The sequence below is a fragment of the Ailuropoda melanoleuca genome, chromosome 1 (assembly GCF_002007445.2).
Source record: "Ailuropoda melanoleuca isolate Jingjing chromosome 1, ASM200744v2, whole genome shotgun sequence".
Lineage (NCBI taxonomy): Eukaryota > Metazoa > Chordata > Mammalia > Carnivora > Ursidae > Ailuropoda > Ailuropoda melanoleuca.
Genome location: NC_048218.1, coordinates 138,123,404 through 138,148,385, shown reverse-complemented (window position 1 = coordinate 138,148,385; position 24,982 = coordinate 138,123,404). Strand labels below are relative to the sequence as shown.

Genomic DNA, 24,982 nt, shown 5'->3' with positions numbered 1-24,982 from the left:
CTAAATCAAGTTAAGCCAAGGAGCTTAATCTTCCCACACCCCACCAGCTTAAGGTTCTCGATCTTTTTGTTCACCTTGCATGTACATTAGAGAAGAATTTGTCATCTCTGATCCATTCTGTTTTCATGGCCTTGACTGCCAGGCAAACCTGAACATTCATATGTCTGAATTAATGTGCTAGAATCATTCACCTGCCGTGAACCTGGGGGGTGTTCTGAGCGCTTCTCTCAGTCAGTTGCTGTGGGAAATGAGTTCTGGCTAGGACTTGTAGATTCTGAGAACAGGAGCAGCCTACATTGTCCTTTTGCCACAGACTCTGTCTGGGTTGTAACCTTTGACTTTTAGATTGAAAATGTGCAAATGCAGAGAGCTGGCTCTGAAATCCACTTCATTCTTGGACTTAAGCCAAATTGGTTAAGCATCCCTTTGATATAAACTCAGTGGCTGCATCAAAGAAAAAGAAATGCTCCATTATTCATGCTGTCTGGTGCAATTCCTGGCATGGAATTGAATGTACAGAGGCTCCAGGTAGTTGTAATACACTTGGCCCCTAATTACTGGTCTAGTGTTTATATCACACAAGTGTTGGATGATTTCAGAGGGTTGATACTGAAGTGCTAGAGAAGTGAGTTATAAAGGATTCTGTCCTAACATTTAGGGCTGAGAGAAGTTTTGGTTATTAATCAACGTATTTGCTCATTTTGAGGGTTGGAAGAAATTTGTCCAAAGTCACAGAGGAGGTAGTGACCAGTCTGGACTCTACTGCATCGTAATCTTTACCTGAGACTGCCCCACTCAGGCAGAGGGAAGTTCAGGAGAGGAAAAAACATGGGCCATTTCCAGATCTGGGCACCAGAGCCGGACTTTGGAATGGATTGAGGGCTCCGGGTGTTTGTAACGTAGAGAAGTACGGTATGAAGAAGTAGACTGATTTCCCTTTATAGTTTGACTTCTGGCTTTAGAACTGGAAGTCACTGCATGCTACCAAAAGTCATGCTTCACACCCCCTCTGGCATTCAAACTAAAGGCTCTGATGCCCACTTAATAGCCTAAATTAAATTCCATACCCTTCAGCTCTGTGTAGTTTTTCCAAATCAAATGCAGGTTAAATTAAACACAATAAGCATCTCAAAGAAGCCCAGATATAATTGGATATCCTTAATGACAAATATTAGACTTATGAGTTGCTTTGTATCTAACGTTGGAAATTTCCAACATTTCCAGTGTAACTGTCTATTTTATCTTGTTAATTTGAAGAGCTTGCTTTAGTGATCATGGTTTCATTGATTAGTGAAAATTTTCTTGGTATTAAAAATTAGAAGAGAGAGGTGCCTCGGGTGGCTCATTTGGTTAAACGTCCAACTCTTGATCTCAGCTCAGGTCTTGATCTCAGGGTCATGAGTTCAAACCCCACGTTGACGTAGAGCCTACTTAAAAAAAAGTTAGAAGAGATAGAAATATGTAATTTAACTCTGCATTATTGATCTTCTACTTTCAGTATTTACTCTGAAGTCATGGAAATCTTCATTTTAGAAACCAAATAAACTTGTCGTTTTTACTTTATAACTGAGAAGATAATTAATAGACTTTCATGAAGCTGAAATGTCATAATCCTAAAGAAAATATAGGCATGGGTTTTAAAGAGAATATGAAAGCGCTTGTCTAATTTGTTTTATGTCTTTGTTTTGTAGGCTATTGGTTCCAGGCTTGCTGTAATTACCCAGAATATAGCAAATCTTGGGACAGGCATTATTATATCCTTAATCTATGGCTGGCAATTAACACTTTTACTCTTAGCAATTGTACCCATCATTGCAATAGCGGGAGTTGTTGAAATGAAAATGTTGTCTGGACAAGCACTGAAAGATAAGAAAGAACTGGAAGGTGCTGGGAAGGTGAGTCAACCTAAATCTAACTGCTGATCTAATAGAGTAAAATATTCTAATCAGTGTTGTTCTGTTACTCACTGCTACTTCCTATGCTTGGAGAATGTTTTTATAACCATTCCTTAAAGCAGTCTCACTTGACTGGAAGAAGATTGGAAACTGAAGAAAAGGAAACAGACAAATTCTGAGGCTCACAGGCTGACCCCTAATTTTATTAGGCTTTTCTCCTTTCATTGTCTTCACGCTCTTCCTCTACACCCTCTCCGCCCCCCACTTCTTTCCCTCAAGTAAGCTGAAATCCATTTCTTTATTGAGGAGAGCAGCCCCATTTTATTACATATAAGGGGAGGATTCAAATATGGAAAAGTCCTAAGGGTATTTATTCTATCAGGCTTAAATTACTAGCATTCTTTCCTTTTTATCAGGCCTCCTGCTGATGTGTTGTTTCTGTTTATCTTTACCCTACTGCTGCTGCTACTCCTGCTTTTTCTTCTTCTTCTCTTCCTCCTTCTCCTCTTTCTTCTCATTCTCTTCCTACATACTTATTTATTTGTTGTTGCTGTTTTTTTTTTTTAAAGATTTTATTTAGTTATTTGAGAGAGAGAGACATCCAGAGAGAGAGGGAACACAAGCAGGGGGAGTGGGAGAGGAAGAAGCAGGCTCCCAGCGGAAGAACCCGACATGGGGCTCGATCCCAGAACTCCAGGACCATGCCCTGAGCCAAAGGCAGCCGCTTAACGACTGAGCCACCCAGGCGCCCCAAGTTGTTGTTTTTAAACAAATGCTTGTATGGCATTTACTGTGTTTCCTTGGCAATTTTCACCTTTCGTTGTGACCCTAGGAAGTAGGCTCTATTATTAGCTCCTTTTTCAGCAGAAGCTGAGGCACAGGTGGGTAATGGCCACAGTGCCTTAGAGCTGATAAGCCTCAGAGCCAGGATCCAAAGTTGTGCCTCTGAAAAGAAACAGGGAGGTCTGCTGATGGCCAAACAAATCTGATAGCCCATGGTTTGTATCATTGCAGAAATATAAGTTGTCAGTTCATGACTGACCCGCAAAACTGGGTAGGGATACTTCTATTTAGTGGACCCTCCAAGGTTCGTAAGAGTGGGGGCAGGGACCCAGAAAGATCCAGTGGCTCTGGCCATCTAGGCCGTGTGTCTGGGGTACTTTGTTTTCCGGTCAGGCACCTCACCAGAGAATGAAAAGTGATAAAGGGGGAACTTCTTCATGGAAGTTAATCATCACCACCGACACTTTACCCTCTGCTTCCAAGCCATCTCCTTAGATTTTTATCCTGATCCTTAGGATTCCTGCAGGAAATTCCTTTGGACCAGTTTTAGTGCTTCCTAACTAGTGTCTTTGGGAGAAAGGCCTCATGTGAGGCTTCCCTTCAGGCCATCAGAGACCCAGTCCCGAGCTGTAGCAGGGCTGTGCTGACCCACCAGCCTCTGGTCATGGGCTGGCCCCTGTCACAATGGCCCCTGTCAGGGAACATGTTCTGTGACCAATCACTTCATTTAACATCCTACAGTCTTGCTTTTTCTACCTGTGGTGTTGACTTTTCATGTGAGGAGAAGATGGAAAAATCTAGGACAAAATGTATACAAAGAAAATGTATTAGTATTTAGTAGTATCGTCATTTCCTGAGGTGTTCAAAATGTCCCAGAGAGGAGCCTTAGGTCATTTAGAGGAAGAAGGTGATCAAGGCGCTCAGTTATCAGGTAATTCATTCGACATCACGGGTTAGCACTTCTGAAGCGGCCCATCAGATTTAAGACTCTTGGAGTTCTGTCCCAGGGGGCAAGGAAGGGGTGCAGATGGACATGGATATGTGTGAATGTGGCAGGTTCACTGAGCAAAGGTCAGAGGTGAGATAAGTGCTCTGACTCACTGGTGTTTCATGAGACTGGTAAGAGCAAGTAGGGAAAGTGCTGGTTGCAGGACCATCCGGTCTATGTAATTTTGAAAATCAACTCCCAAAGCTCCTCATTCCCAGGTTACCTTTTACTATTTATTATATGAGGCATCATGCAAGCAGCTCTGTGTGTATTTTCTCATTTGATAATCTTAATCACACTTTTGAATTCTTCCTATTAGATGATAAAACCCAAGGTTCAGAGAAGTTGAGTAACTTGCCCAAATCACACAGCAATAGTTCTAACTGATCTCCTGCTTCCACTCCTTCCTTTCTTGTCCACCCATTTTCTACAGTCTTCTCATAGAAGCCACACTGGTCTCTTACAAACACAAATAAGATCATGCTAACCGGTTACCAACTTAAAACCCTCCAGTGGCTTCAAATCACACTTGGAAGAAAATCAGCTTTTTACCCTGGTTTATAAGACTTGCATGACTTAGCCCCCCTGACAACTTCTATGAATACATCTTTCCTGATTCTCTCCCGTGTCCACCCTGCTCTGGCCTCAGGGGCTCCCTTTCAGTTCCTGGAACATTCCAAGTTGGCTCCCTCTGATCTTCCCATGGCTGGTTCCTTTATATTATTTAGATCTCAGCAGTATTACCTCTTCGGAGAGGCCTTTCCTGACACTTGAATTAATTCATGACACTTCTCAGCACTTGATGTTTCTCTGCTATTTCTTTGTTTATTGATTAATGCACTGTCTTCCTTATGAAGACATAAGCTCCATGGGGACCAGGACTATGTCTGTTGGTTTGCCCTTACAGGGACAGAGCAGCCCCAAGATTCCAGAGCAAGATCTTGTGGTGTCAGCCTGCTCATAACCTCTACCCTGCCTGTGCTCCGTCGACTTCTGTTACATTATTATTGACTCATGAACATCTTAATAAAATGGATGCTTTTCCCTTTTCAGAAATAAAAGCCATAATCAAACCTCAGTTTATTTGAAGCTAGGAAGAGAAGTGCGAGGAGGGTTTTTTTTTCTTTCTAGAAAAAAAAATATATTGTTTTCTTCAAAATTATTTAGTTCATGATGGCTACTGAAGGAAACTCAATGCTATTTACTCTTCTCACATTAGAAGTTCTCTTTCCTTGGAGGGTCTGGATGGCTCAGTCTGTTAAGCATCTGAGTCTTGGTTTTGGCTCAGGTGGTGATTTCATGGGTCGTGATCTCGTCGGTCGTGAAGATGGAACCCAAGTCCGGCTCTGTGCTGGGTGGGGAGTCTGCTTGAGATTCTCCTTCTCCCTTTGCCCCTCCCCCAGCTCTCTGTCTCTATAAATCAATCAATCAATCAATCAATCTATTAAAAAAAGTTCTCTCTCCTCATAGTGGTTACTGAGTTTCTATTTAAAACTCTTGGAGAAAATGAAGCTGTGAGGATGCAGAGTACTATTTAAGCCTTTTCCTAATTGCTTCATCATGAGGCAAGATAAAGATGGTGGTAAAGTGATTACTATATTGTTTTACTCACTACGCGAGGTCTGTGACTCATAAACTCACTTGTATTGGGCTGTTTACACCCTCTACGAGTGACCACATTTACAGACCAAATCACAAACGAAACACACCTACCTTAGAACATGGTGCATAGAAAATATGTCTTGGAAACCACATTGAAATTTACAGTAAAATCTGTTTTTCATCAGATGTTGTTATAATTTGTTGAATTTCCTTACTCATGCAAAGAATCTTTCTGTTTGTTTGGAGCATTATCATTGAAAATATTTCTAACATGGGTCTGAACAAGGATTGTGTGTGGGTTTGACTAGAGGTAAATTTGTTCCTCTTTTTGTTTTCTGTACTTTTAGGAATTTCTAAAATAAATGTATATTATTGTCATAGTGTGTACAGATTTTTATAAAATATTTTAATATAAATTGAATCTGGACATTTTCCTATCTTTGTTAGTAGCTTATGGTAAACATATGATATTCTTGTCCTAATCGGGTCAGAGTATAATATTTTAAACTTTATTTTTAAATAAGTTTTTGTTTTTAAGTATATGGTATTATTGTTTTTCTTCTCATAGCTCTTTGCATTACTCTTTAAAACTGACTTACGATGTGTCAAATATTTGCTTTTCTCTTTGAAGTTAGGTAATCTGTAAAGGATTTAGTAAGAAATAAGTGAGGATTCATGTTTATGATTTTTAAGCTGTAAATCATTCAACTGTAAATGAATGTCTTTATTGGAATCACTTCCGACCATGGGGTACCTGGATGGCTCAGTCTGCTAAAGCATCCGACTCTTGATTTTGGCTCAGGTCTTGATCTCAGGGTCGTGAGATTAAACCACATGTCAGCCTCCATGATGGGCGCAGTGCCTGCTTAAGATTGTCTCCCTCTCCCTCTGTCCTTCTCCCTGGTTAAAAAAAAAAAAAAAAAAATCCGTTCTGACCAGTGTACAGGCCAGAGAAAGGAAGGCCATCTTCATAGAAGAGTGATTTCCCTTACTCACTGATTTATAATTTAGACTTATAGTTTTAAAAGTTATTTCTCTTAGAATTACAGAAGTAAAGGGGACTTCAGGACCTTCTTGTCCATCCCCGTCATTTTACATATGAGGAGACTGAGACACAGAGATTTCCAAGTCCCATGGCTGATACAGGCTGAAATCTCATTTTGTGCACTGGAATTTTTCATGTTTTCCACAGTGCTTTACCCAGACTCCAAAAGAATATATTTGTCCTAATTACAAAGACTTGTTGGAAGTTGCATTCAATTAAAAAAATAACAGAATGAGGGAAACTTTTTGGAAAACAAATGGATAATATGTGCCAGTTCCTTAAAAATTCATTTATTCCCTTTGACCTTGTAATTTCACTTTTAAGAACTTCTCTCAAGAAAATAATTTACTTTGGACAAAGGTTTATGTGTAAGGATGTTTGTCACAGCATTATTTTTAATAGGAAGAGAATGGAGAACCTTTTTCAACCATAAAGGAAGGCTTAACTGGCTGGGATATTATGTGGCCCATTACACATCTCATTATTAATGTATGTTTAATGACCTTGGAAAATGCTCCTGATATTTGTTAAGGTAAAAAATAATGACGTAAAGGCCAAAAAGAGAATTTGGTCCCAATTTTGTTAAGTACATATATGCTTAGAAAAAGATATATATAAGCTAATATATAAAATACACATATATGGAGCTTTTTATTCACTTTTTTATCTTTTCAATATTTTCCAAATATTCCTCAGTTGTCATGAATGATAGTTATAAAGAGAAAAATATCACATTTAAAAAATATATGACATAATCATAAACCTAAAATGTGACCAACATAGAAGAAAGAGCACTGTGATAGATGAAAATACTGAGTTCTCAGGTTAGTTTTCCTCTGTAAGGAAAGCCATGTGGCTTTAGCTAAGTGTCCTCATCTCTTGAAGCCTTAGCTTCTCTCTCTATAAAGAGGATATTGAATTAGCCAATCTTCCTTCCAGATCTATCTGAAATTTGATTTGATAAATGGGTTTCCTTTCTCATAGTGAAGAAGCTCATAGGTCATAACAAATAATATGCCATAATAAAATTAATTTTATTAACCTCTTCTATGGAATTCACACTAATTGCCACTGTTCATTCACCTTTGTGCCTGGGGGCTCTTTGTTGCAGATTGCTACTGAAGCAATCGAAAACTTCCGAACTGTTGTTTCTTTGACCCGGGAGCAGAAGTTTGAATACATGTATGCACAGAATTTGCAAGTACCATACAGGTAATAATCACCAAAGAGTGGGAGGGGAGTGTGGGGAGGTTTATCAGTCATCGGTTTTGTTTTCAGAAAGATTGCTTTGGTCAGAAGGTAAGGAACAAGTGGAGAAACTACTAGAAAGGAACCAACTGGGAAGCACTTGTAATTATCCAGGAGAGAAATCACAAGACCCTGACGTCTCCAAGGTTGATCCTATAACAGCGGGGAACTGATGGGAAGCAGGAGGGAGAGGACAGATAGAGAATGGCTGTCTGATGCCAGGTTTTGGTAATGACCCTATTATTTGCTCTCAGTGGGGATGACTTCTCTATGGAACATGAAATTTGATGTATCTGTGGACCTGGGTGGAGTAGGTGGTGCTTTTTGAGTATGCCTTTCCTTCCTCGCTTGAGGCTTCTCTAGTGGAGAACCTCCATATTTCCTTTAATGCACTTATCCTGTGACAGTTCTAAAAAGTAAGCCCAACCTCTCTGAGTCTCAGTTTCTTATATGGTAAAAGGAGAGAGTTGGAATTAATTGATGGGTTTTCAGACTTTTTATTTTTTAATAAGAGTAGAGTCTTTTTTTTCTGAAGATCTTTTCATTTGATATACCAATATATGAAACGGATGAAAATGGAGTTGACCTGGTTGAGGCAGAGGTAGGAGGCCCACAGGGCTGCCCACTCATCAGCCTGCTCTTACCTCCATGTCACTCGGGTCATGTGGCTCAGAGAATCCACCAACGTTAACGCCTTTGTGATGCCTTCTCTCACTCCCCCAGACAGTTCAGTGCTTCCACCTTTCTTTCCCTAACATGTTATTTATAGGGTACCTTCATTGCATAATTACAGCCAACTTGAGTGGTGGGCCCCCAAGGGCAAGAACATGACTGATTGTTCTGTGTCATCCAGCATGGTCCCTGCAGCTTGTAGGTGTTGGGTAAATGTGTGTTGAATTAATGTTGACTCTAGCGTGCATGTATTTTGTATGTCCAAAAGTAGGGGGAAAGGGAAGGAACTTCCATTTATGAATCCCTAACAGGTTCTTCATGTTTTCCTTGGCTTATTTTAACTTTACCTCAACACTTTAAGGTATAGTTGATCCTCTATTAGGCAGTTTCCTAAATTTTCACAAGTAGGAAATTGAGGACTGAACTTAAGTTTTTTGGAAACTGAACCCATTTTTGTCTGCCACACCCCACTGCTGATCTAGCAAAGGTTATGTTTTAAGGACTGAGCAATGAAAATCTAGCAAGTCTAGTAAGTTTCATAACGTCTTCTTTTCAGAAACTCTTTGAGGAAAGCACACATCTTTGGGATCTCATTTTCCATCACCCAGGCAATGATGTATTTTTCCTATGCTGCCTGTTTCCGATTTGGTGCCTACCTGGTGGCAAACGGGTTCATGAACTTTCCGGATGTTCTGTTGTAAGTATTGGGTTAATACTGAAAGTTGAACTCTAGAAATAAAACTGAGGTCAACATACTTCATGCCTGGATAGAAAACCTTACTGTGAAGCTTCATTAAGAGATTTTGGTGATTCAGAAGGTGGGATTTTGCCCAAGTCTCTGTGTATTATCATGGAAGTACCCCATTTCTTTTAGGGAATCATTGACTGCCCCATTTCCCCAGTGCTGATTCATACATTTGACCTTTCTGAATATGTGTTTTAGTGGGGATAGTGATTCAATGAGGGGTTTCCAGGAGGTTTTGGCATTTGGGAAAAATGCCAAGGGTCTGGCTCCTTTTTTAAAAGTCTTTGAACAGGGCAGCTAAAGAGGAGGTGTGGGACACTGAGTTCTGCAAACCCTGGGAGATTCTAGGATAAGTTTGCTTTCCTTGATACAAAAAGAGCAATTAGAAGGTAAGAGCTGAAGAAATTCAGAAGGGACAAAGCTAGACAAGGATTTCTGCTCCATTGCTATAAATGCAGAAAATTGTACCTCAGTCAGGGGAAGACAGACCTGAACTTAATTATACTTCCAAAGTACTCAAATATGCAGTTGGGTAGTGAAAAGTATGTATAATCTTTCGGAGCATCTAGATTTGGTGATGGGTGAGACTCTGACCTTTGATAGCATTCCGTCATTAGTGGTAGTACAGTTTCACATTTAAACCAGAATCATCTAAGCCTGGCCAGTCTAAGGTGTTAGTGTAATATTTCCATTCTATTTAGACATTTGCTTGTGCATGCATTATAATTTGCTCAGGACGACCTCAACAGAACATTTAAAATTTCTACCTAGTATCTCTGTCTAACAAATGATATGCAGGAGCTATTTATGACTTAGACCAAAAGATCAAAACCAGGCATCATTGTCATTGGGGCTTCGATTAGAAAATTATTTGATATATAGCTTTACTTCAAGGTAAGACATTGAATTGATGAAAGTTGCTGACACATGGGGATTTAGATTGAGAAAATCAATCCTCCAAGTTAAGGAAAGGAGAGACCTGTCTGAAGAGTAGTCCATTTTTAAAAGATCTCACAAGAGTAAATAATGACAAGCCAGAGATTAACCATTTGTATAATTTTCTAGGGACCAGAGGAGAGGATGTTGATGGGCTCACAGTATTCTTCTGGGAGGGTTCCCAAGTAGTATGTTAGTTCCAGGCCCACTGTTTAAAAAGGCATGTTGAAATAGCCAAATTATGGAAACAGCCCAAGTGTCCATTGGCTGATGCATGGATAAAGAAGAAGAGGTATATATATACAACGGAATATTACTCAACCATGAAAAAATGAAATCTTGACACTTGCAATGCCGTGGATGGAGCCAGAGAAGTGAAGAAAAAATTCAGAGAAAGACAAATACCAGATGATTTCACTCCCCGTGTAATTTAAGAAACAGAACAAATGAACATAGGGGAAAAAGAAGAGAGGCAAACCAAGAAACAGACTCTTAACTACAGAGAACAAACTGGTGGTCACCTGAAGGGAGATGGGTGGGGGGATGGGTGAAATCGATGATGGGGACTAAGGAGGGCACTTGTCCTGATGACCATCAGGTGTCGTTTGGAAGTGTTGAATCAGCATATTCTATGCTTGAAACTCATAGTACACTGTATGTTATCTACCTGGATTTTAAATAAAAACTTGGAAAGGAAAAAATAATATTAAAAATAAAATAATAAAAAGGTATTTGGAGAAATGTGTCCAGAGGAGGGCAACTGGAGTGTCGAGAGGGAAAGGATTTACCAAAGAAGCAAAGGGCCTTTTTGACAGTATTCCAGTTAAGGCCTGGATTATGCAAAAGGATGTACATTTTTCTTCCATTTGAAAAAGAATTGTTTAACAATAGACTTAATCAAACTTGTTACTTCCTAAAACAGAGGATGGAAGCCAACTTAGGGGAAGTTGCCCAGGGAACAAACATTGGGAACTGTACTTGACGTCCTATAGAGTCCTTCCCAGCTTTAAGCTGCTGATTCCCATGTCATAGGTTAAGCATGTGGATGCATCTTGAGAGCAGTGTGATACCTGCCTCTAAGGAGCTCAGTCTTTTCTGTACAGCTCCCGTGTTTTCTATGAACCCGAGGTAATTTCAGCACCACTGCCCATATCTGTTATTTTTTTTTAATAGTTAACACACAGTGTTACATTAGTTTAAGGTGTGCAACATAATGATTTAGCTTCTCTATACATTATGCTATGCTCACCACAAATTCAACTACCATCCCTTACCATACAAGGCTATTATAATATCATTGACTGGGTTCCTTATGCTATACCTTTTATTCTCGTGACGTATTCATTCCCTAACTGGAAGCCTGTCTCTCCCACTCCCCTTCGCCCCTTTTGCTCACCCCCCTCTGGCGACCATCAGTTTGTTCTCTGGTTTATAGGTCTGATTCTTCTCTTTGTTTATTCATTTATATTTTTAGGTTCCACGTGAGTGAAATCATATGGCATTTGTCTTTTTCCGTCAGACTTATTCCAGTTAGCTTAATATCCTCTAGGTCTGTCCATGTTGTCACAAATGCCTACATCTGTTATTGATTGCCGCAGTCACACTGCATAACAACCAACCAGTAAGCCCCAGTGACATACAATAATAAACGTTCATATTTGCCCACAAATCTGTGGGTCAGCCTGGCAGTTCTGCTGAGCTGGGTTGGACATAGCAGATCTCAGCTGGGCTCACGCATGGGTGCAGTGGACTGCAAGCTAGTTGGCTGGAGCCCACACAGCTTGTCTCCATGTGTGCCTTGTCCTCCAGCTGGCTAGCGGGGCTGTGCTAGTGGCATTGAGCGAAGGCCCACAAGGCCCCCTGAGTCATCGGCTTAGAACTGGCAACAGTCACTTCCACCACATCCTGTTGGCCAAAGCAAGTCACAGGCCAACCAGATTCAAAGGCTAGGAAAATAAATTCCACTTCTTAATGGAGGAGCTGCCAAGTCACATTGCTAGAAGGTGAGGAGAGAGAAACAGATGAAAAATGGGGCCATTTTACAACGCATTACACTGATGTGAACTGTATGAGGACACGTGTTTGTTTTGTTATCTTTTAACTTCTCTTCCTCATTGTTTGAGGCACTGCTCTGTGGTTGTAGAACGGCCAACTGTGTAGCATTATAATCCTAACTCTGCCCATGCTTCGTCTGTCTTTTTGCAGGGTATTCTCAGCTATCGTCTTTGGTGCCATGGCGGTGGGGCAGGTCAGTTCATTTGCTCCTGACTATGCCAAAGCCAAAGTATCAGCAGCCCACGTCATCATGATCATTGAAAAAACCCCTCTGATTGACAGCTACGGCACAGAAGGCCTCCAGCCGGTGAGTTTGATGTTTTGATGGTAAGATATATTCCTAATTGATGAGTGGAAGCATTCTAAGAGGAAATTTAATAAAATCTGTGGGTTTTTTTTAAATTTTCTGGTAATAAAAAGAAATTTCTAGATCATGAGGTCATTTTAATAAATGCTAATCATGTATGTTAACATCCAGTACTTTTGTATAACAAGGCTACAAGGAGATAGATATACTGCCCCGTTTATTTATAAGCAAATCCTGTTTATCAGGTTTTATTATATGTAGGTCACTGTATTTTTGGAGAACATATTTGAGTTAGTATATTTGTATTAACAATACATGGTATAAAAACACTGACTCTTTTAAATCTTATTTATTGCCTTCTGGCAGTTACAAATGCAGCCTGATTGTAATACAAGTTCACTGTCTTCTGACGCCTAGTGGTAGAGAGGGGTTCTCTGTACAGTGAGTTTTCAGGATTGCAATAATCATCTTTTTGTTACTGTTCTGATCTTAGAATACATTGGAAGGAAATGTGACATTTAATGAAGTCGTGTTCAACTATCCCACTCGACCAGACATCCCCGTGCTTCAGGGGCTGAGCCTCGAGGTGAAGAAGGGCCAGACGCTGGCGCTGGTGGGCAGCAGTGGCTGTGGGAAGAGCACAGTGGTCCAGCTCCTTGAGCGGTTCTATGACCCCTTGGCTGGAACAGTGGTGAGCACACTTTCTTACCTCCTCATTTTAACTTTTTCACCATTCTAAATGCCTGGATGTATTTAATTCTTGAGTGTAAGCCACAGGTTTTCTAACCTTTAAACAACCGTCTTACTTAAAGTCTGACGTCCTACATAACAGGCTCCAAGTTGTGTCTGCTTTCCCAGGCAACTTCTTCAGCCTTATCTCAAACTGCCCCTCCACCATCCTTGGCGAGCAGCCTTTTTATCACCCATCTCCCTTCCCTTGGCTAGGTTTCCACTTACATGAGAAGATCTAGCAAAAATTTAAGTAGCCAGAAAGATAGAGGAGGGGAGAGGTGCTAAGAGAGACAGTAAGGTGGGAGCCAAGGATGAGGAATGTTTCAAGAAAGAGAAGGTAGTCAGCAATGACAGATGCTGCGGACAGTTAAGAAGATGAAGGCTGAAAAGACATGATAAGATTTGGCAATGAATGGGCTACTTGTGACATTTTAAAGTCTTCTAAGTGAAGTGGGGTGGTGGTGGGAAAGAGTTTAGCATGGCTGAGGCACGGTGGAAGGGGAAGCGGAGACTGAGTGCAGACTCTCTAGAAGATCACAGGTGGAAGAAAGACTATGAAGAACAGCAGTGTGAGCAGGGAGGCAGAGTCCGGGGGGGAGAGGTTCAGGAGGGGGAAATCTGGAGCATTTTTATGGCTGAGGACGAGGTAAAACCATTGAGAGAGGGTATTGAGACACCTTCTAAGAAAGAAAAAGTGAGATCGACAAATTTGGGGAGTAGATGAAGAATATAGAGGGATTCCCTTTTCTTTCATGAACTAAAAGAATAAATGAGGGTCACAATTATTCGTTCAACATTCAGCAAACATTCACTGAGTGCGTGTCAGGGACTCTCTTAGGTCCTGAGGATGAGATAGGAGTCATGAAGGGAGTAGTGAAATTTTAAATGACTACAAGAAAGAATAGGAAAAGAGTCAAATTAGGAAGGAATAGAAGAAATTTTTACTATATAGGTATTTAGTTATTGGTTGTATTCAGAGGAGCTATTAAAAATATTTAACAACAAGGGTGCCTGGATGGCTGAGTCTGTTAAACGTCCTGACTCTTGATTTCGGTGCAGGTCATAATCTCAGGGTCATGAGATCAAGGCCCACATCAGGCTCCATGCTGGGCATGGAGCCTGCTTAAGATTCTCTCCCTCTGCCCCTCCCCCACCCCCTTTTCTACAAAAAAATTAACTACTAGAATGTCATGGGCACTGACCAAACAGAATGGACACCTGTTCCATAGTCATATTGAAGCCCCAGCTGCATATGGGCCCCACTTGCATTAATGACTGTTGTGAAAATAGAGCTTTCAACCTGTAGTCCGGGGCTCTTTTTAAATTCAGTCACAATTAGTCATAAATATTTTTTTATTGTATTCTACTCAGTCTGTTTCTTAACAGCTACATAAGCTGTGTCACTTATTTTTACTTTCTTGTTTTATATTTTCTGTGAATTTTGATTTTATGCTTCAATTTTAAGTTTGAACAGAGGACTCTAAAGGAAGAGACAAAGGAAGCAATTATAGAAGGAAATGGTAGCTCTCAGACTCTGATTATGGCCCTTAACAGATGTTGAGTAAGCAGTGTATTAGATGTTGAGCTCTAATGAGTTATATAGGTTATGATGTCTGCACTCAAAGACTTTACGTGAAGAGATGGGGCATATACTTCCATCAGTTATGTAAAAGAAGATAGGCCTAGAGCTGGCTCTTAAGGGATAAGTAGAGCTGGTTGCCTGAGGGTGATAGAGTGAGCAGTCAAGATGTCATTTGATGCAAGAGACAAAATGAGGTAACTGGGTGATGAACATTAAGGAGGGCATGTGATGTAATGAAGCTTATAAATCACTGACCTCTACCTCTGAAGCCAATAATACATTATATGTTAATTGAATTTAAATTTAAAAAGATAAATATTTTTAGGGGCGCCTGGGTGGCACAGCGGTTAAGCGTCTGCCTTCGGCTCAGGGCGTGATCCCAGCGTTATGGGATTGAGCCCCCACATCAGTCTCCTCCGCTATGAGCCTGCTTCTTCCTCTCCCACTCCCCCTGCTTGTGTTCCCTCTCTCACTGGCTGCCTCTATCTTTGTCAAATAAATAAATAAAATCTTTTTTAAAAAAGATAAATATTTTTAAACATAAAAAGAAATAAAAACCTAAAAGAAAATAAATTCAAAGTGGAAAAAAAAGAGAGAGTGAATGTGAGCTGTGGTTGATAGTTGATTTGCTCCCAATGTCCATATAGCCTATTTTGGCTGAAATAGCAGATTTAATGAGAGCTGTGACTCTTAAACTTTTAAATTACAACCCTTTAGGAAGAGCCAAAAGAAAAAAAAAAAAGTCATGGCCTCCTCACTGCATTCGTAGTCATGTGTGTTAGTTTAGCACTGCTACTAAAGAGAATCAGCCTGTGCCTTCCAGATTTTGCACAGTGCCTCTCACTGGGAAAACCACAGTTGCTTCCAGAACTGGAAGGGAGTCTGGGAAATAGTCTTTAGCCTTCCACTCCCTTCATATATGGAAGGGTAGACAGAGAAGAATATGGAAACGAATGCTGAATGCACAAGGCAATAACCATCTCAAGACAACACTGAAAACGCTAGGAAAACAACGTGTCCTTGTCTTTTGTAGGCACGCTGTTATCTGCTCCCGTACATTTGTGCTAGGGCTTTGAAGTACTGCCAAGTGGTCGCAGCAGCCAGAATTCTTAGCGGAAGTGTCTTTAAGAGGCACGAATAAATGTGCCAAGTTTTGTTTATGAGTATCAATTAGTAGCCCTTAACCCAGTGAGTAGGCGATGAGTAATGAGTTCTCATCACCGTGTAAGAATGAGTGTGGATCTGAGCATGATCGCTCATGAGAACTGAAGAAAGGTGGGACTGTGAGGTCGGGGAGTCCTCATGACCGTCCGTGGGCCTTGAAGGATACTTTGAGACATCATGACCGGTGCTGTGGTTCTCCCACTGATGTGTATCAGAATGGCTTATGGAACAACTGAAGAGCAGCCACCCTGGCTCACTCGAGTCCCTCAGGGTCTGGCCTATTAATTTTGCAATTTTCCCAGATGATTCTGATGCCAGCCATTGTTTGAGACCCCCTGAGCTGATACATTTGAAAGGTGTAGGTTAAATTGTACAGAGTCTTGAAAAATGAAGCTACTGAGTTGTACAGAGGGGGCATTCCAACTTTTGTGGGGCCTGCCGGTTATACATTTTTAGGGACTCCACTTAAAAAAATACAAAAGTATGAATGCAAAATTAGGTACAAAAGTGAATATTTACTTTTAATAAAGCAAATCATAACAAAATATTGAAACTTTAAAGATTGGGGTCCCGGGGCGCCTGGGTGGCACAGCGGTTAAGCGTCTGCCTTCGGCTCAGGGCGTGATCCCAGCGTTCTGGGATCGAGCCCCACATCAGGCTCTTCTGCTATGAGCCTGCTTCTTCCTCTCCCACTCCCCCTGCTTGTGTTCCCTCTCTCGCTGGCTGTCTCTATCTCTGTCGAATAAATAAATAAAAATCTTTAAAAAAAAAAAAATAAAGATTGGGGTCCCTTTTCTCATTTATTTGAGTGAGAGAGAGATAGTGCACAAGAGAGAACACGAGCAGGGGGAGAGGGAGAAGGAGACTCCTGCTGAGCAGGGACCCCCCCCGCCCCGACTGGGGGCTCCATCCCAGGACCCAGGATCATGACCTGAGCTGAAGGCAGACGCTTAACTGACTGAGCCACCCAGGCACCCCTCAGCTCCCTTTCCACTTGAGGCTGCTAACATGAATACTCACCTGGATGAGCTTCCTGGCTGCAGCCTGGCCTCCCTCCCCTGCAAAACACAGCTCAGCGGCCTGCAGTGACCTGCAGCTCAGGACCCTGGAAGCCAAATGTCATTACCTTCACCGTTAAACCGCCTCTGGTCTGAGTCTTCCCCATTTCCTGTCTCCCCTCTCCGGTCTATCACACGCACCATCGTCAGAAGCCTGTTGTCATAGTCCGGGTATTACCCAGTGGGCACCTGAGCTAACACGGGGCATTCCTCTATGAGGGGAGGACAGAGAGTAGCTTTTATTTATTTATTTATTTATTTATTTTAAAGATTTTATTTATTTGTTTGACAGAGATAGAGACAGCCAGCGAGAGAGGGAACACAAGCAGGGGGAGTGGGAGAGGAAGAAGCAGGCTCATAGTGGAGGAGCCTGATGTGGGGCTCGATCCCATAACGCTGGGATCACGCCCTGAGCCGAAGGCAGATGCTTAACCGCTGTGCCACCCAGGCGCCCCAGAGAGTAGCTTTTAATTCTAAGGTATTTGTGTTACCAAAACCCAACCTATAGTGTATAAATTCAGTCCTACCTCCCCGAATTACTGTGTGATCTTGTGCAAATTACTTAATTTTGCTCATTTTTTTTTAATCTGTAAAATGGAGATTAAAACCACACCTGCCCTCCTTGGTTTCGGCTCAGGTCAGTATCTCATGGGTCATGAGATTAAGCCCCGGGGTTACTCAGCACAGAGTCTGCTTGGGTTTCTCTCCCTCTGCCCCTTCCCCCCCACTCACCACACACACTCTCTGTCTTTCTAAAATAAATAAATAAATCTAAAACAAAAAACAAAAACAACCGAAACCCACCTACCTCACTAGGGTTGTTGTGAAGATTAAACAAGAGAATGCATGAGACATGCTTATCACCTGACCTATAATATAGTCAGTGCTCAATAATTTATCTGTAATCATGATTTCAGAGTAAATACATATAGGAGAATAATACGTATTTAACATTTGATTGTGCTAAGGAAGACAGCAGTGTATTTAACAATCTAGAACAGAGATAAGTAGTCACTTAACGTGGTTTTACCTTATTATTACCAAGGTGTTTACTTTCTTGGTTAAGCTGTATTTAGGCCAGTATCTTTTGAACAGTGTTTGCTGATTTCCCAAAGTTCCCTGGTCTTCCCTCAGGCCATCACCCATGCCTCAGCCAGAGAACTGCTGCACTGGTCTCTTACATTTGGGTTTCTAAGCATGTTTTCTCTACAGAAAGGATGCTTCAGCTAACCCAGGCTTAAAGTATTTGCAATTCCGGTGTATCATGTGGGGATGAGGAGAGCCAAGAGTATTACTGTATTCAGCGTGATGGAGAAACTCATTAAAACTTGATGGGATCATTCAAATTTGTCTAATTATATTAGCTAGGCAGTGTCTGTTTTCCTCCCAGGAGCATAAGCTTGGAGAAAATTAAGCTACTCCTTTCCTGAAATTTCCGTTTCTCAAGTACAGTGTTCCATCTCACAAGATCTGCTGTTTTGCCACATTCTTGTGTGGTTTTTACTGCCTCTCTCCACCCTCTACTTCCCACCTTCACTGAACACTGTAGGGAAGCCTAGAATATAGATGCTGAAATAGTCTCCATGGCAACTGGGCTTGGTACTAATAAGGTCATGACTGTGTTTCCTATCCCTGTACTTGCCAACTTCACAAACAGAAGCCATGTTCCTGCAGCAAAGATTGTACCTTACCCCTGGCCAGCTGTCTCCCAGGGGCACCCAGCCAGGCACATGGGATCCAGCGAGTATATACAGCACAGTAGACACTCACCAGCACTATGGGAAAAGCCTGATGCTGAGTCACTTGCTTCTTCAGAGGGGATGAATAGCTCTCTCACTTGAATACCAGAGTTCTCTTGCGACGTAGATCTTTTGGGCAGACGTGTGCATCAAAGCAAGGCTGGAAGGAACACTCCCCAGGCTCCTCCGGGGTAACCCAGGGAGCCAGGTCACTAGAGAAGAGGCAGCTTCTCCCCCCTACTCCTTTGGCCCAACATTGTAGATGTCTGTCCATCATTTTGTCCACCCAGCCTGCAGTTTCCATTACAGTGATACAGTTACCAATCTCTGACAGTCTTGGAGCACATACCCAGTGCCCAGCACTGTGCTGAGTGCGGTCTAGACATGATCTCATGCAGTCCTCAGTTCTATGAGTTTAGGAATTATTATCATAATTCCCATTTTACCCACAAAGAAACTGTCAAGAAATTAATTCATTTTCCCAAGCTCAACAACTACTTAGAGATACAGCAGCCACCTTCCCACACTTACTTCTTTTCCATTTAACTGCTGCATCCCATTCTTCCAAAACCTGATTCTTGGAAACCTGACCTGCAAACCTGTTATGTGCTCGCAGTAGTTAACTGATTTCCAGCCTAATCTCAGCTACTTTTCTTGCTAAAAACTGATATGTAAGAATAAGGACGCCGGCAAATTTTGTGGTATAAAACAGCACAAACTTATTATCTTACAAATTCTGGGAGTCAGATGGCTAGAATGGATTTCACCAGGCTAACATCAAAGTGTCACCAGGGCTGTGTTCCTTCTGCAGGCTCTAGGGGACCATTTTCTTCTTCTAGCTCCTGGCCCTTTCCTCAATGCATGTATCAGAAACCAGGGTTAAAACAGAAGGAGTGTGACAGTTCATCAGAGCATACACCTATGACCTTGTTCAGTTAACTTTGACAATCCAAACTCAACAAACAACAACAAAAATGTTGCCCTATGGTTACTTGGCAATATTAGCGTATGAAATAACGATACTGATTTTGCTAAATTAAAAATGACCTGGTCCTGAACTTACCTATGAACTCTCGTTTGCAGCTAATTGATGGCGTAGAGATAAAGCACCTGAATGTCCAATGGCTCCGAGCACACCTGGGCATTGTGTCCCAGGAGCCCATCCTGTTCGACTGCAGCATTGCTGAGAACATTGCTTACGGAGACAACAGCCGGGTCGTGTCACAGGAAGAGATCGTGTGGGCGGCCAAAGAGGCCAACATACACCCCTTCATCGAGACACTCCCTGATGTAAGTCTTTCTCTAAATTAGAAGCCCAAGAGCTTGTGGCAGCCTCCCTGGCCCGCACTTTGATTTCTAAAGGGCTGGGTTTCCAAAGGTGAAGAGAAGTGAACAACCAAAATACACACCTGTATACAACATCTTGCCACACTTCCTGTCCCCATTTGATACTGTGTTTGCCTGATCACCGGACTGGCTCTCTCTGTGAGCAAGCCTGAACGAAAAGTGCGTATTTGGAGGAAGCCTTTCCCTCTGAGCCTAAGTACAGCGCCCACAGAAGCAGGCACAGCCTCTTCACCCCCATTTCTCTTCCAACCTTCCTTCTGCTTCCTTGCTGCTCTCCCCCAAGCTGCAAATCTACCTCTGTGGAGTTGGGCCCAGCCGGGGAACTGAACCCATGTTCAAAAGAAGGCTCTCCTTGAATAGAACGGAGCCCTTGGAGTGACTGTGGTATTATATAATCTCTCATCATTGCACATTTCATGGCCCCCAAGCTCTGCTAATAAGACTGATTCTTGAAAGCTTCTTTGGGGCTCCCTGAGCTGTTGTCCATGGATGCCCTCCGAATTCTTCCTGGGAATTTAGATAAAAGGAACCTCTTGCCCTCTCTTAAGCCCCTTAGATACTGCATTTTGAAGTCACCTGGACCTGGCTTGTCTATACCTCCTCCCATTATCACTGGTTAGTTTTTTTTATAATAAGGGAGCTGGAGTTGGGCCCAGCCGGGGAACTGAACCCATGTTCGAAAGAAGGCTCTCCTTGAATAGAACGGAGCCCTTGGAGCGACTGTGGTATTATATAATCTCTCATCATTGCACATTTCATGGCCCCCAAGCTCTGCTAATAAGACTGATTCTTGAAAGCTTCTTTGGGGCTCCCTGAGCTGTTGTCCATGGATGCCCTCCGAATTCTTCCTGGGAATTTAGATAAAAGGAACCTCTTGCCCTCTCTTAAGCCCCTTAGATACTGCATTTTGAAGTCACCTGGACCTGGCTTGTCTATACCTCCTCCCATTATCACTGGTTAGTTTTTTTTATAATAAGGGAGCTGGAGTTGGGCCCAGCCGGGGAACTGAACCCATGTTCGAAAGAAGGCTCTCCTTGAATAGAACGGAGCCCTTGGAGCGACTGTGGTATTATATAATCTCTCATCATTGCACATTTCATGGCCCCCAAGCTCTGCTAATAAGACTGATTCTTGAAAGCTTCTTTGGGGCTCCCTGAGCTGTTGTCCATGGATGCCCTCCGAATTCTTCCTGGGAATTTAGATAAAAGGAACCTCTTGCCCTCTCTTAAGCCCCTTAGATACTGCATTTTGAAGTCACCTGGACCTGGCTTGTCTATACCTCCTCCCATTATCACTGGTTAGTTTTTTTATAATAAGGGAGCACCCCTCAAAAATAAAGCTCAGTAGCCTCTAACCAACAGGGAAAGAGCAGTTTCCTTATGTGGAAGGATGGCAATACCAGCTGGCCCCAACCCTTTCCCAAACTTCCTTTCCTTGAGACTCTTGTTCCGATAACTGCTGCCACCACATCATAGACCCCAGGAGGAGGAATTGTCCCTCTCCCCTCCATTGAACTTTCTTGCCCAGCTGTGGATAATCAGTCTTTCCCAAGGCTAGAAAACTTGAAAGCTACAGCTTCAATTCCCTTAACTAATGATCTCAAAGTATGGGCATGAACCATCCCATTAGAACCTGCTGGATGAAAAATGTTGAAGGTAGAGTCTAGCAATCTGTTTTAATAGCCCAGATACTGGGCTACAGTTTGAGCACCACTGGGCTAGGGGTTATCAAAGACAAACACAGAGAGTACATATTACTAGCTTATTAAACATACCTTGCCCCTCTGGCATTCATTTGTCTGTCACAGGGACCCAGCCTTTCTGGGCTCCTGGTCTTGAGCCCTGTTTTCTGCCCAAGGACCCACTTCTTTACCTGAGCAATTCCTACTAGGATTTTGCTCACCCTGCAGGAGGCTAGTCTGGTTACTGACCTCCTTCAGGGTCACAGCCCTGCCTTTACCTGCTGCATCAGGATCATATGGTCTCAGTGCATCCTGGGAACCCCTGCCCTCCCATGGAACACACAGTGCTCCTGCCTCCTGAGGCACCAGCAGCCTGGGGTGGACCTCCCCTGGGGTCCTCAGTGGAGATCTCAGTCTGAGTGCCATTAAACTAGGGAGACAAGAGAGAGCCAATAAAGATAGGCTCCTATATAGAACATGAATTTTTAAGTGAAACTCTGGTTGTCAGAATCAGAGCCCATGGTTTGACTAAAGTTCCAGCCTGGCAAGGGGCTGAAAATTATGATAGTTTTGTTTTCTAGGTTACACATGCTGTCACATCTTGTTCCTGCTCTCCCCTACATAGCCTTTTAACTCTTGTCTCTATCATCCTATTGAGTAGTTAATGACAGTTACCTACTGTGGGATTCAATATGAGAGGAACTTTGGGAGAACTCTAAAATCAAAAAATTAAAAAGAAGATTTTAGCTTTTAAAGTTAGATATCAAGATGGAATTCCTTGGCATCCATTAAAATTTTTGAAGTGTTAGAGATACCAGAAGGCTCCCTAGAATCCCCCCCCAAAAAAGTCTCCCTTCCTGACTTTAATGCAGAGAGCACCACCTGCTGGTTATAAGTAAACTAAGCTTCATTTATTACATAGACCGTATAAGTCACATTTCCTTCCTCAAACCAAACTTTGTCCCAAATATAATGAAACCAGAAGACTGAAAGAGACTAACATTGTAATGGTATTCTTCCTCATAAAGATATTGACTTGTTACACTAAAACATAGCCTCTCAGACCCAAATCTGTTTTCTTTAAAAAAAATTTTTTTTAAAGATTTTTATTGATTTAAGATAGAATGGGGGGGGGTGTATGTGAGAGCACAAGCAGGAGCAGAGGCAGAGGGAAAGGGACAAGCAGACTCCCCACTGAGCAGGGAGCCCGACATGGGGCTCTACCTGAGGGCCCTGGGATCATGACCTAAGCTGAAGGCAGATGCTTAACGGACTGAGCACCCCCCCCATGTCTATTTTCAAGAAGAGATGTCAAACCTGACATCTAGAGCTACATTTTTGATATTTAATCCTCTATGAGACCATTCTTAGCTTCTGAACCAAGACTTTTTTTGTGTGTTTATGGAAGTGGTCATCCTATTTTCTGTGAGCAAACTCTTTTTTAGGAATATCAGTTTTGTGTTTCATAATAACAAAACCCTATTCACAGAAATATAACACCAGAGTAGGAGACAAAGGAACCCAGCTCTCTGGGGGCCAGAAGCAGCGCATTGCCATAGCTCGCGCCCTTGTTCGACAGCCTCATATTTTGCTTTTGGATGAAGCTACATCAGCTCTGGATACAGAGAGTGAAAAGGTAAGAATTTAAATTGGATTCATCACCCTTGAATTGGTTGTCCTTAAATGCTTCTGTCTTCCACGGTAGAGAACAAAATTCAGCCCAGATTTGTTGATTGTTACTTACGTCAGCTTTCCGCAGAATGTGGTCACTTTCTGTAGCGGTTATTCAAGAGATCTAAGACAAAATAGGGGAAATTAGTCTTGGAGCACTCAGGCTCCAAAAAACAGCCCGGATCAGTTTGTATAGACCAAAGACGCTGTGTTCAGGAGGCCACTGCCCCATTTCTACCAGTGGCATGTCCTCAGCAACTACATAAAGAAGTGGGAGGTTCATACACTATAAAAGCTGACTCTACCTTAAGACAAATATTAGTAATCATTCTCAGTTTGAGAAAAAGTTGACTATTCAGGTATCTGAAAGACAAATTAATTCTGAGATATCCCCTATTTTTACTAAAATACCAAAATTCAAGGCGGCTGTGTTCAGCCTGTGCTCAGTCTCCCTGGATTTGCTACAGAGCTGGACTGGGGGCAGCCCCGAAGGATGCCGTGTGGGTGAGCACACCAGTAAATGCCTTCCAGTGATTGCACAGACTGTATTTATTGCTGTAACTTCAAGAAAAAATAACTCCTGCCTCAGAACTAATCCAGACTAGGATTCCCTTATCTTCCAATACAACAAATTCCTCGCTTGGTCAATTCTGTGCTATTTCACTGATACCGTCATTAAAGAAGGACCCATTGTTGGAAGCTTGTGAGCCTTATTATGGAGGAGGAAAGGAGAGGACTGTTTTTATCAGAATTAATTTATGTGGTTATTGATCAGGTTGTCCAAGAAGCCCTGGACAAGGCCAGAGAGGGCCGCACCTGCATCGTGGCTGCTCACCGCCTGTCCACCATCCAGAACGCAGACTTCATAGTGGTGTTTCAGAATGGCAAGGTCAAGGAGCATGGCACCCATCAACAGCTGCTGGCTCAGAAAGGCATCTATTTTTCCATGGTCAGTGTCCAGGCTGGAGCAAAGCGCTAGTGAACCATGACCATAGGAGCTGTTAAATATTTTCTAATATTTGTGTTAAAACATGGCATTTAATAAAAATTAAAAAGTGAGCGCTTACTGGAAAAACCCTGTAGAATTACCTGTTTAACATTTCCTGCCTCAACCAAAGATTATTCCACCACGTTCAGAGTCTTCAGATTTTATAATTAAAGGAACCAAAAGAAACAATATCAAATGGAATAAAATGCTGGTGTTAACTGCATTATAAAACTTACAGAATAATTCAAAGTAGATTTTGTTAATAAAATTGTATAGTTTTGGGGCGCCTGGGTGGCACAGCGGTTAAGCGTCTGCCTTCGGCTCAGGGTGTGATCCCGGCGTTATGGGATTGAGCCCCACATCAGGCTCTTCCACTATGAGCCTGCTTCTTCCTCCCACTCCCCCTGCTTGTGTTCCCTCTCTCGCTGGCTGTCTCTATCTCTGTCGAAAAAATAAATAAAATCTTTAAAAAAAATAAAATAAAATTAAAATTGTATAGTTTTTGTTTATATTTTCTTATTTGTAACTTACTGCCTTGCTGAAAGATTATAGGAGAGGCAAAAAGTACTGAATGTTTGCATAAAGTGCTATAATTAAACTTTTATATGACCACAGTCATCTTGTCTAAAATGCTTGTACGCACATCATCTCCCATTTGGAATATTAAAGATTATTTCTGCATTTGAAAAAAAGAAAGTCTTCTTTAAAAACTTCCATTAATTTTTGTGAGAAGGGTTAAATAGT

General features: G+C 42.0%; 1 protein-coding gene across 3 annotated transcripts in view; it reads left to right on the top strand.

Annotated features, from left to right (window-relative positions):
- ABCB1 (ATP binding cassette subfamily B member 1) overlaps positions 1–24,610 on the top strand; it is a 100,615-nt gene extending 76,005 nt beyond the window's left edge. The window contains exons 21-28 of one of the 3 annotated variants that reach the window (XM_019809991.2): positions 1,692–1,895; positions 7,425–7,525; positions 8,790–8,930; positions 12,120–12,276; positions 12,770–12,967; positions 19,635–19,841; positions 23,069–23,215; positions 24,026–24,610. In XM_019809991.2, the coding sequence (XP_019665550.2) occupies positions 1,692–1,895; positions 7,425–7,525; positions 8,790–8,930; positions 12,120–12,276; positions 12,770–12,967; positions 19,635–19,841; positions 23,069–23,215; positions 24,026–24,229 (1,359 nt within the window). In that variant the 3' untranslated portion in view covers positions 24,230–24,610. Of the gene's footprint in view, positions 1–1,691; positions 1,896–7,424; positions 7,526–8,789; positions 8,931–11,824; positions 11,918–12,119; positions 12,277–12,769; positions 12,968–19,634; positions 19,842–23,068; positions 23,216–24,025 lie in introns of those variants that run through there. The other 2 variants (XM_034667264.1, XM_019809995.2) reach the window with 2 other exon arrangements.
- Positions 24,611–24,982: the final 372 nt, after the last annotated feature.